This window comes from Zeus faber (assembly GCF_960531495.2).
Source record: "Zeus faber genome assembly, chromosome: 2".
Taxonomy (NCBI): domain Eukaryota; kingdom Metazoa; phylum Chordata; class Actinopteri; order Zeiformes; family Zeidae; genus Zeus; species Zeus faber.
Window position 1 is genome coordinate 26,747,534 of NC_137189.1, and position 13,491 is coordinate 26,761,024.

The 13,491-nt window shown below is 40.8% G+C and overlaps 1 protein-coding gene across 1 annotated transcript in view; it reads right to left on the bottom strand.

The window, feature by feature from the left end:
• LOC307247684 (voltage-gated delayed rectifier potassium channel KCNH8-like) overlaps positions 1–12,477 on the bottom strand; it is a gene marked incomplete at both ends in the record, with an annotated part of 55,747 nt that extends 43,270 nt beyond the window's left edge. Inside the window, one exon of the mRNA XM_080023807.1 lies at positions 12,402–12,477. Within this exon, the coding sequence (XP_079879933.1) occupies positions 12,402–12,477 (76 nt within the window). The remainder of the gene's footprint in view (positions 1–12,401) is intronic.
• Between the last annotated feature and the right edge of the window lie 1,014 nt (positions 12,478–13,491).

Below are 13,491 nucleotides of genomic sequence, written 5' to 3' on the forward strand. Positions count from 1 at the left end.
CACCAACCATGTCTCCTGCCCCACTAGAGGGGACAAGACCCTTGACCATGTTTACACAAACATGGCGGGAGCTTACAAAGCCATTCCCCTCCATTACCTGGGACAGTCTGACCACCTCTCACTGTTCCTACCCCCCAAGTACACACCACTCTTCCAACGTGTGAAACCTTCACTCAGGACAGTTAAAGTATGGCCAGAGACGGCAGACTCTGTCCTACAGCACCAACACAGTTGGTACAGTACAGTTCCAACACAACGACTGGAGCATGTTTGCCACTCAGGCCACCCTAGACTCCCACAGAGACAACTCCTATGCTGCCTCCATTCTGGACTACATCAATATTAACATCAACAGTGTTGCCATGCTCAAACAGATCACAACATTCCCCAACCAGAAGCTGTGGATGAACAGAGAGGTCCACCTACTGCTGAAAACATGTGACGTCGCCTTCAGATAAGGTGACACGCAGGCCTACAGTTCAGCAAGGGTTAACCTGAAAAGGGGCATCAAGAGAGCAAGCACAGCCACAAGTTAAGGCTCGAGGAGCACTTTAACAACAACTCCGACCCCTGACGCATGTGACAGGGCATCCAGGCCATCACGGATTAGAAACCGACCAACGGTGGCGCAGTGCATAGCCAGGATGGGTTAAATGCAGAGGCCTCATTTCACCGGCCACCATCCAAAAGCATGTGCGTGTGTGTGTGCATGTGTTGTAGCATGGTGTGGTGTGGTGTGGTGTGTTGTGTGATAATTAAAGATTCTTCTCTCTTCTCTCTCACCACCCCCTCGACCAGCGACACCTCCCTCCCTGATGAGCTCAACAACTTCTACTCTCGCTTTGACTGGGACAACCAGGAGGCAGGCATTAAGGCTCTGCTCCCTGCAGACCACCAGTCCCTCACACTGTCCCCCACTGAGCTACCTGCTGCACTGAGCAAGATCAATGCACGTAAGGCTGCTGGCCATGATGGCATCCCTGGACGGGTGCTCAGGGCCTGTGCTGGGCAGCTGAATGAGGTCCTGACTGACATCTTCAACCTGTCACTGGCCAAAGCAGCTGTCCCCATGTGCTTCAAATCCACCACCATCTTGCTGGTACCAAAAAACAGCTCTGCAGCGGGACTAAACGACTTTCGCCCTGTTGTACTCACCCCCACCATCATGAAGTGCTTCGAGAGGCTGGTCTGGCTCATCTCAAAGTCCTGCCTACCTGCTACACTGGACCCCCTCCATCATCCCCTCCAGACTGGTCACCAAACTAGGTGACGTCAACATCAACCCCTCCCTCTGCAACTGGATATTGGACTTCTTAACCAACAGACCCCAGCATGTTAGATTAGGCAACCTCACCTCCTCAACCCGGCGTCCCACAGGGCTGTGTACTGAGTCCCCCCCCTCTAGTCCCTCTTCACCCACGACTGCACTCCTGTACATGGCTCCAACACCATTATCAAGTTTGCAGACGACACAACAGTGGTTGGTCTCATTAACAACAACGATGAGACGGTCTTCGGGGAGGAGGTCCAGCACCTGGTGGCGCAGTGCGCAAGCAACAACCTGGCCCTCAACATCAAGAAGACCAAGGAGCTCATAGTAGACTTCAAGAAGATGAAAGGTGGCACACACACCCCCATCCATATCAACAGGATGGAGGCCGAGCGTGTCACCAGCTTCAGGTTTCCGGGTGTCCACAGCTTCAAGGACCTCTCTTGGGCCCTCAACACCCCGACCCTTCTTCCTGAGGACACTGAAGAAAGCCCACCTGTCTCCACAGATCCTGATGAACTTCTACCGCCTCACCATCGAGAGCATCCCCACCAACTGCCTCTCAGTCTGGTACGGCGACCGTACTGCTGCGGACTGGAAAGCGCCGCAGAGGGTTGTTGAAAGCTGCACATGCATCAAGGCATTTCACTCCCCGCGATTGAGGCTCTCCAGCACAAGCGTTGCCTGCGGAGGGTGAGCAGCATAACCAGAGACACCTCTCAAGCCAGTCACAGGCTGTTTGCCCCCCTCCCCTCCTAGAGGTGCTACAGGAACCTCCGTTCCAGGACCAGCAGGTTCAGGAACAGTGTCTTGCCCTCAGCCGTCATCCAGCTGAACTCTACACCACGGTGACAGCCCCTCCATACCTCCATTACCCCCCCACCCACACACCTTCAAAATCACCCACCTCCGGATTACCCAGCCACCCCCTTACACACACAAATTGCACTCCAGTGACTTAACTCTTACACAGTGCACATTAACCTTACACACTACAATTTATTGTTTTCTCTTTTCATATTTATTCAGCTGGAAATACTAATGTCAATCTGTTAATGCTGTATATATTGTAGCATCTTCATGTGACAATGAAATGCAATGACAATAAAGTTGAATCTAATCTAATCAAATTTTGATGAAAAAAAAAAAGCTACATTTCAAATCACCGCAACGATCACGTGATAGCGCTGCAGACCTCTGATTGGTCACAGACAAGCGTGTCAATGCGTATCTTATCACGTTAATCACTTTGTGCATGTGCAAAATCGCGGTGCACGACGACCAAAATCAAATCGATCCACATAAGGAGCAGAAATTAGTGAAAAACCGACCAAAATTGACCCCAAGTATCGAGTTTGTTGTGCGTCCTTAACAGGCCAACATATGAAAACGAATGGAACAAGATGAAGTTTAGAGGAAGATGCTTTATCGTGTCATCATACTATTTACTATAAATGTGCAGGCTCAGGGTCAGAATGTACATTTGCACCGTGTCCAGTGCGCCGTGTAGAGTCCGTCGCTCTGTAGTGGACAGAGATTACAAACCAGGCGTCTGTATATATGTTTTTGTACCTTCGTATCTGGTAGATGTCTGTGGATCTGTCCGATTGATAATTTATCTCTTTCGTCCCCCTAACTTTGCCGAGTGAAAAAACATGAAAAAACATTAATCCACAGAAACTTGTGACCATATTGAGTCGAATCGACTCAACTGTGCAAATGAGTGATGTGTTCAAGATCCAGAAAGTCGTCGGAAAATTTAGAAGCCGTGAAATTGTTAATAGTCACAGAAATACGACAACGTATTTCATGGAAACGTAAAGTAACATTATGTATCGAAGGAAAGAAGTCACCACTAAAACTACGTAAGTTTGATTACCTTCGTAAACCTCCGTAAATACGTCACTTCAAACATGTGACACAAACAGCCAATCGTACAGAGCAGACAAACAACCATGCGACGCAAACAGCCAATGGTACAGAAGGAGCGCCAGTGCTTCCAGCCAGCACGTAGCGGGGATGAGGCCACCCGGAGCTGACACAGCGGGTCTTCCTAAAATGCCAATTTGAACTGGAACTGGCACTCCTCCCAACCCGAGTCCAGCACGGCCCCCATCCCTGCAAAAGGAGAGTGATTAAAGAAGGAATCCACGCTCTGTCTGCTCCAAACGTCCCCACATTTAATCACAGAGCAGATTCAAGAAGCTCCCAACCTTTGAAACCTGTTATACGTCCCTAACATGACTAAACTGGACCCTTTGTATTGCTGCCTGCAGGTATATTTATGATTTTTATTATTTTTATTATTATTATTATTATTATTATTATTAGGGTTACAGCCCACAGGGCCATAATTGTACGACAGCCCCTTATTGTTATTGTAAGAAGAAAAAGAAGGAAAAATTCACGACATTTTGCCTAAAACTATCTGGAAAACCAACTTCGGCATAACACCCAAACACGGTTTATGTCTTGTTTGAACAGCGCTGTCACAAAGACCTTGTGGTTGATGATTCATCCATATCGATCCACAGACAGAGCAGATATTAGCGAAAAACCGACCAGAAATTGAGCAATAAGACAGACGTGCCAACACACCAGTCCGAAATACTGTATGTCCAACCCGGCTAAAACTACAGTATCTGGAAGACAAACTTCGGCGTGGTGTCGTTTTAACCACTATATAACAAGGATCTTGTGGTTTAAATTTCATTATATATACATATATATATATATATATATATATATATATATATATATATATATATATATATATACATATATATATATATATATATACATATATATATATATATATATACATTTTTATTTGATTATTATTATTATTTTTTTTTTTTAATATTCAGCTGCTCTTGGTTTACTTACACGTCACACGTCTCGTTCTAAAATGAACAAGATGAGATTTACAGTAAGACCCTTTATGGCATCATCATATTATTTACTATTAATTGACAGACTTCGATTGAGAATGTCCAGTTGGACCGCACTAGTGTGCGGTGTGGACTTGGTCGCTCTGTAGTCTTTAGAAGATACCAAACTATTGATTTATGTGTCGATTTATATTACTTCTTACCTTGTAGATGTCAGTAGATCTGTTTGATTTATATTTTAAATCCATGGTCCACATTACTTGGTGGGTTGAATGAAAAAATAAATAGAAAATAATCCTTGAAATGTCATCTGAGCATTTCTCGAAAACACTGAAATGTGCGACTCAGCGATGAGTTCAAAATCCAAAGTGGCATCGGAAAAATACAAGCCTTACAATGGTTATCACCCACAGAAATATCACAACATTTGTCGTATTTCTTGGAAACCGAACTTACTGAAAATGTAATCGGACTAAAAAGCTTAACCCAACTTTACAAAAGACATACGAATATAAAATATAATAAATTACACTGCGATATCAAATCGACGTAAATATGTCATAATTGATGTATGTGACACACAACATCTACTGTCACAGAAACTCTGGATGTACTTCAGTGCAGCAAATAAAATACTTTTCTTGGTAATAAACATCATGTAAAAAGATTGTCCTAAAACTAAATTCAACAAACTGTAATGAAAAGCCAGAAAGTGTTTGTAATCTTGAGTAATTATTCCAAACTATTTCTAATTGCAAATGAATGTTAAAGTTACATATATGTTAGCTGCAAAACAATATAGACAAATGATCTATAAGATTCCAAGTACATTGGTAGATTTTACAATTTTACATTACTTACATAAAAACTACAATAAAGTAGTAATTACAAATAACATGTATTTATATATTTTTTAAATAAAATATATTTATTATTTACGTTATGGAAAGTAATCACTGAAGTTGTTTTTGTCATTGTTACAGATGTGGAAAAATATAGAGAAAAATAAAGCAGAACATATAAGACAATAAAGACTCAATAAAGACTGTTTAGAACAACTATTGAGAACGGACCTATCTTCATAATGCTGCATGAAAATGCTTCATACATAATGCCATTAAAATTACATACATGAAATTCCGGGAATGTAATTACGCTACGTGTGTATGTCCAGGTCACTCTGAAGGTCAGTCACAATATTCTAAAATAAACTATGGACGTAACTTCCCGATGTAAGTCCACAATGTTTGATGTTTGTACGTTAGTAAATTGTGATGCATTTCACATTACACAAAAACCTTAATATGTACGTAACATGTATAAACTGAACCCTGTGTATTGCTGAATGCAGCTATATTTATTATTATTATTATTATTATTATTATTATTATTATTATTATTATTATTATTATTGTTGTTGTTGTTATTATTGTTATTATTATTATTGTTATTATTATTATTATTATTATTATTATTGTTGTTGTTGTTATTATTATTATTATTATTATTATTATTATTATTATTGTTGTTGTTATTATTATTGTTGTTATTATTATTGTTGTTATTATTATTATTATTATTATTATTATTATTGTTGTTATTATTATTATTATTATTATTATTGTTGTTGTTATTTGTTATTATTATTATTATTATTATTATTATTATTATTATTATATTCCAAGCAGAGCGGCAGTTATAAATTACTTTCACCAGGCTGTGGAGAGAGATGCTTCCTCCTCTGCCCTACATTTGTCTACTCTACCGCTGCTCTAATACTCTACTCTTCCTTACTCTACTTGACCTCCCTTCACTCTATGTTCCTCTACTCTACCTCCATCTACTCTACCCCACCTCTGCTCTTCTTTCCTGTACTCCACATCACGTTCCCCTACTCTCCCTCCACTCTTTCGTCTTCTTTCCTCTTCATTATATAGGATATCACTCGACTATGAAATGATTTCAAATCAGCAACGATTATTTGCCTTGGCAACCAACAGCTAATGCATGGTTGCTTACTTGGCAACCACTTCCAGAAGTTATTGCCCGGCCGCGAAAATGCGTTTTTGTCTAATTAAAAATAAGAAGATAAGTTGTACATTTTAAGTTGAGAAAACCTAAAAATATGTAGGTTTAACTTCACTTAAGATCATTGTCGGGTCGAGCAGAAGAGAAGAAGGTGGAGGAGGAGACGGAGAGACGTTCAGGACCATTCCATTTGACAACCAGCAGCCAGAGTAACGCTTTTTCCCCTCGCTGTGGATCCCGGGGGCTTCCCGCCGACAGGACATGGCAAAAGTCAAATCAAATGCCGTTGACATGTGGCGGAGCCTCTCATCCACCTTCTGAGTCTTCACTGCAACGTTATCAAGTTTTAATGAAGCTCGCTCCGCTTGCGCTGCTCTCTCAAACCCAACGGAAAACTCAACTGAACACGTCGAGGGTGGAAATATTACAAATATTCCTGGACCTAACTGGACCTAATTCAGTGTTTCAATACATCCAATGTTCATGTTTTTGTGTAAATGTTGTTTGTTTCTAGGTTTATTTGTGTCACCCGTGGTGATTCTCCCCCTCTTGGAGTCGTGATCAGTTGTTATAGATCCAAACATGATAAATAGTTCTCCAAAGAGGGGGGTTGGTGGTGGCTCTCCATAACCAAAACTGTGCTCTTGTCATTCTAAAGGTGGTCCACAGGACAGAGTTATTGCAGCAGTTCTTGATGATTGAAGAATTAATAAAGAGTTGCATTGCAGGTGGGGAACTTGAACTCCGCTTGCAGACTAACTCTGTCCTGGATGCAAATGGCACAAATACTCTGTGTTGTATGCCCGGCATGCTGACAGCACAGGTTGAAAAAAAAAAAAAAAAAGGAAATATTACAAATAAGCATTTTAAAAAGATGAATTAAGTCATTTTACATTGACTTTGTGGGAGGGATAACGTACAGCCAGACGGTCGTTTAGCAGCAAAGTAACCCCCGGGGTGACCAGGTGTCTGGTATCACTCTGAAGCGATAATGACCGTCTGGCTGTACGTTATCCTACTTATTAAACACTACTAACTAAATACGATAATAGATTTTATTATATTTTAACCAGTATGTCTAGTTTAAGAGCTTCCGCAAAGAAAAAATAGTCCCAACGAGGTGATAAACTATTTTCCTACATATGAATACACTAATTACCGTTATGAACTTGAACTTGATGTTAAATTGAATATTTACTGTACATTCATCATGAACGGTGGCGCTGAATGGGTTGGTCCGTTGGGTTCCGGTCTTCCATCCGAGTACCGGATGGCGGCGCTGGCCCCTGTCGGCATTAGCGTGTAGGCGGAGTGATGCAGGGAAGCGCAACCAGAAGGGGAAGTGGCTGCCCGTGGCGACATTAATCTCGAACAGATCCAGATTCAAGATTCAAGCGATTATTTGTCAAATACATATACAAATGGTCAAACATATATGCAGTGAATTGTCATGACACCCGGTGATTACGCACAATAAGCTCTAAAAATACCAAAAATACTTAAATGTGCGTAAGTGGCCGTTATTCAGAAATAAACCTTTGTCTACCTTTGTTAAACCTATATATATGTTTTAAGTTGTTTTTTTTTTTTATGTATACCTTAATTTGTACATTTATGTAGATCCGTATTTATCTTATTAGACAAAGCCTAATAAGATAAATACGTTTTCAGGGTCCGACCACGACTTTTCGAAGTGGTTGCTGAGTTGGCAAACTCAAACAGCAACTCTGTCCAACTCTGAAACTTGGACACTGACAAGATGGTTGCCAGATTTTTAGCGTTTTTTTAATTCAGTGGTAAGAATCCAATATAATTATCATCCATATTTCAATATCCTCACTTGTTTCAGGGGAAATGAACGCATAAGGATAATTAAAGGCAGTGGCCTGAAACTGGTTGCCTGGGGTGAAACCGGGCAACCGTAATTGTCGGCCCCTGGTTTGACAAAAGCTTATTTGATCCAATGACTATTCTTTTCTGTGTAATACTCATAATCGACAATAATAATAATAATAATCATGTCAACGCAAAGCTGCATAGACATCTTGAAAATAGAACAAAATTGTGCTTTTAACATTTTCCTTGATTCATTCAGTTTTAAATTAATGTTTTTTGAAATCTTAATAAATGATACGCGAGTGTTTGAACATTTCCCGGCCTGCGGGGCGTTGGTTCAGTGCTTCCAGATGAGGAGGATGGAAACTGCGTGGTGGAGTTTTAAACACAAAGCCCGCAGCGTTAAAATATTGTCAGATCATAACCGATCTGACAATATTGATTTATGGAGGATTCCCAGAGCCCAGGTGCTGCAGGGAGCGGGACCGAGACCAGACCCAGGAAGAGGAACCTGAGGCTGGGGAGCTCCAGGAGGAGGAGGTTCCACACCTTCTCTGCTCTACTCTACCTCCATCTACTCTACCTCTACTCTCCCTCCATCTACTCTACCTCTAGTCGACCTCCATCTACTCTACCTATACTCTACCTCCATCTACTCTACCTCCATCTACTCTACCTCTACTCTAACTCCATCTACTCTACCTCTACTCTATCCCCATCTACTCTACCTCTACTCTAGCTCAATCTCCTCTACTTCTACTCTACCTCCATCTAATCTACCTCTACTCTACCTCTATCTACTCCACCTCTACTTCTACTCCAACTCCATCTACTCTTTCTTTACTCTACCTTCATCTACCCTACCTCTAGTCTATCTCCATCTACTCTACCTCTACTCTACCTCCATCTAATCTACCTCTACTCTAACTCCATCTACTCTACCTCTACTCTACCCCATCTACTCTACCTCTACTCTAGCTCCATCTCCTCTACCTCTACTCTACTTCTACTCTACCTCCATCTACTCTACCTCTACTCTACCGCTACTCTAACTCCATCTAGTCTACCTCTACTCTACCTCCATCTCCTCTACCTCTACTCTACTTCTACTCTACCTCCATCTACTCTACCTCTACTCTACCTCTACTCTAACTCCATCTAGTGTACCTCTACTCTACCTCCATCTACTCTACCTCTACTGTACTTCTACTCTAACTCCATCGACTCCACCTCTACCTCATCTATGCTATCTCTGCTCTACCTCCATCTAATCTACCTCTACTCTACCTCTATCTAATATACCTATAGTCTAGCTCCATCTACTCTACCTCTACTCTAACTCTATCTACTCTATCTCTATTCTCACTCCATCTACTCTACCTCCATCTACTCTACCACTGTTCTATTTGACTGTATCTGTACTCTACTTGTACACTACCTCCCTCTCCTATTCATCTACTTTCCAACTACAGTACTCAACCTTCACTCTAGCTTCCTCTACTTTCCTTCTACTTCTACCATGTCCTTCTACTCGACCTCTACTTATCACTACCTCTACTCTTCTTCGACTCTAAACTCCATCTACTCCACTTGTACCTCCATCTATGCTATTTTTACTCTACCTCCATCTACTCTACCTCTAGTCAACCTCCATCTACGCAACCTCTACTCTACCTTCATTTATGCTACCTCTACTCTATCTACATCTACTCTACCTCTACTCTACCTCTACTCTACCTCCATCTTCTCCACTTCTACTCTACTTCTACTCTAACTCCATCTACTCTACCTCTTCTCTACCACCATCTACTCGACCACTGTTCTATTTGACTGTATCTGTACTCTACTTCTACTCCACCTCCCTCTCCTCTTCATCTACTTTCCATCTACAGTACTCAACCTCGACTCTTGCTCCCTCTACTTTCCTTCTACCTCTACTCTACTTCTACTCTAACTCCATCTACTCCACCTCTGCCTCCATCTATGTTATCTTTACTCTACCTCCATCTACTCTACCTCCATCTACTTCCATCTATGCTACCTCTACTCTACCCCAACTACTCTACCTTCATCTACGCTACTTCGACCATACCTCTATTTCAACTTCATCTTTACTCTAAGTCCATCTACTCTACCACTGCTGTATTTTACTCCATCTGTACTCTACCTCTACTCTACCTCCCTCTCCTCTTCATCTACTTTCCATCTACTCAACCTCTACTCTACCTCCCTCTACTTTACTTCTGCTTCTACTATGTCCTTCTACTCTATGTGTACTTATCTCTACCTCTACCCTATCTCCAGCATCTCTACCTCAACTCTACTCAACCTATATGTTAACTCCCTCTCTATCTACACTAATCTACCTCCCTCTTTACTCTACCTCTACTCTACGTCCCTCTCCTAAACATCTGCTCTCACTCTACTACCACTTCCAACTCTCCTCTGTAGTGAAGGGAATACACCACTTTCATCAGTATATTCAGGAAAATATATGATGTGAATTAGTTGTGTAATTTGTCAATGTAAAGACATAAAATACAAAAACTTTGTCCATTATTTGACATTTATCTGTTTGTTTTCATGCGTAATCTTAACTTCATTTCAGGTTCAATTCCGTGTGACTTGTGGATGGTTTGGCCCACTCCAATACACCCAATCAGCCTTAAGAAATATGGAAATATTATTTATTCTTATTCCAGCTCCTCATTGACCCCATCTACGGAGCACCTTGATTTATTGTTCAGAAAATGCACAGAGACAGCAAGCAAACAGAGAAATATTCATCTGCATTGATCAAGACGCAGTCAGTTATCATGATGATATGATATATGGCGTGATATGATTCTATATATTATGAAATGATATGATTACCTAATTTGATGATATAATGTAATACGCACATAACCGCATCAGTACATTTTTTACAGATTATATTTTCTTACGTTCTCAAAAATCCACATCTTTCTGAGGTTTCACTTTCCAAGGTTTGAATTGTGCTTCAGTGGGATTTCTGTTATCTGCGAGACAACAGAAATCCATCGACAAAGCAGCAATTTCCCCTTTCCTACTCTAATCTTGAATGACAGAAGATCTGCAAATACATTAAATATGAATATGAACCAGGAGTAGGCAAGGATATTTATGAAAAGATATTTGTGTAATTAACAGCTTTTCCACAGTTAACAGTGTATTCAAAACCATTCATCATTTGGTCCTGACAAATGAAAGTGCGATTTTGTCATTAATACACAGAGCACGTGGTTCCTAGGAACCGTGGGGAGTTACATGCCTTGCTCAAGGGCACTCCTCGAGAGTTATCAGCGAGCAAAGTAAATTATTCTTTGACTTCAGTGATCCCAATCTGTTTAAACAGTTTGGGAGAAAGTAAGCTCCAAATGTGTGAAGAAAAATCACACGTGTTAAAATAATTTTGAAAATGTCACATCATGGCACATTTATTAGAGCGCTAAAGTCACATTTGAAGGACAATCAAAAATTAAAAGTATGTACAGTAAGTTTTATAAATGGCCCCATAAAGATGTGATGACCAGCAGACATGGAGGGTAAATTATTTACACTGGGGGGGAAATATAGTCATTGCTTCTGATAGATTTATTCAGGTTTTCTTGAGTTAAATTTTTGATGGTGTCAATTTGAAGATAACATATTTTTATGACAAGTCAAAATAAAAAAAACATATAATTAATAAATACATGATAAATAAACAAATAAACAAACAAACAAATAAATAAATAAATATATAGATAAATAAATAAACAAACAAACAAATAAATACATAAATCAATAATATTCAGCAATTTCCCTCCGAAGATTCATAAAGTATCTGTGATCTAATCCATAAAAATCCATCAAAAGCGACATTTTAGTTTGAAATGCATGATCAGCTACTATGAACTATAACAATTATAAACTTTAAATTGGATTAAGTGATCACCCCCTAAAAATAGATTTAAAAAAGAAATAAATTATATATATATATATATATATATATATATATATATATATATATATATAATATATATAAAAAATATATATGTATATATATTTATATACATTTCAAATTATATATATATATATATATATATATATATATATATATATATATATATAATATATATAAAAAATATATATGTATATATATTTATATACATTTCAAATTATATATATATATATATATATATATATATATAATATTAATTTAAAGTGAAATAGTTGCGTTTTGGATTTAAACTTCAGTTTTCCGAAATGAAATGTATATTCATATTCACCATAACGCACAAATGCACACACGTGTTTAATGTTTTTTTTGAATTGTTGAATTGTTAATAATTGTTTCCTGCCGTTCTACTCACGGGTGCCGTCGAAGCGAGTGGCTATGGTGTCCAGGAAGGTGTTCTGCGGGGCGATGAGCCCCCGCATCACCGGCATGCGGGAGCGGGTGGAACCGCGCCGCTCCCGGCGCTCCGAGCCGCCCGGGTCCGCCGAGGCGGACACGAAGCCCGGCAAGAACCTGGAGGAGCCGCCGGGGGCTGCGGAGCCCCCCAGGCCCTGCAGGAGGGCGCTGATCCGGGACGCCCGGTGCTCCATGCGCCCCGAAGAGGACCAGGACCGGGGACCACGGGGGGGGGGGGTGCGGAGAGGTGGAAGGTCAGGAGGATCCAGGTGAAGTTTGGAGGGAGAAGGGGAGAGAGAGAGAGAGAGAGGAGGAGAGAGAGAGAGAGAGAGAGGGATGGAGAGAGGGATGGAGAGAGGGATGGAGAGAGAGAGAGAGATAGAGAGAGAGGGGTGGAGAGAGGGATGGGTGGATCACATCCCCTCCATCCTCTGTGGACTGGAGAAATCTGAGATCAGTGTTTATGTTTCTCTCGCTCGCTCTCCCTTTATCCTCACCCTCTCCCGCTTCGTTCTCTGACTCCCTCTCTCTTTACCCCTCCCTCTCCTCATCCTCTCCCTCGGTTTCTCTCTCAACCCCTTCTCTTTTCTCCCTCTCCACCCGTCTCCCTCCAACCCCCTCCCTCCCTCCCCCTCTCTCATCATCTTTCTCTCTTTCCCTCAGTTTCAATTCCCTCTTTCTCCCTTTTTATTTCTCTCTCTCTCTCTCTCTCCCTCCCTCTCGCTCTCTGGCCATCCACCTCTTTTCATCTGTCTCTCTTTTCCTCTCCGTCTGTCTGTCTCTCTTTCTATCCATCTCTCTCAGTTATAATCCCTGATCCATTCATCCTCTTTCATTTCGTGCCGTTATGAATTAAAAGCTGTTTGATTAAAAAAAAAAAATATATATATATATGTAAAATAAACAGGGGAGAAAAAGCTGATCGGCCCTCGATCTGCTCTGATCGATTTCAGGGGGGGGGGGGGGGGGGGGGGCAAACAAACAAATACAATAAAAAAAACCAATTCATTGTTCCAGTTTAATCAGTGTGAGATTAGGACTGAACTCAT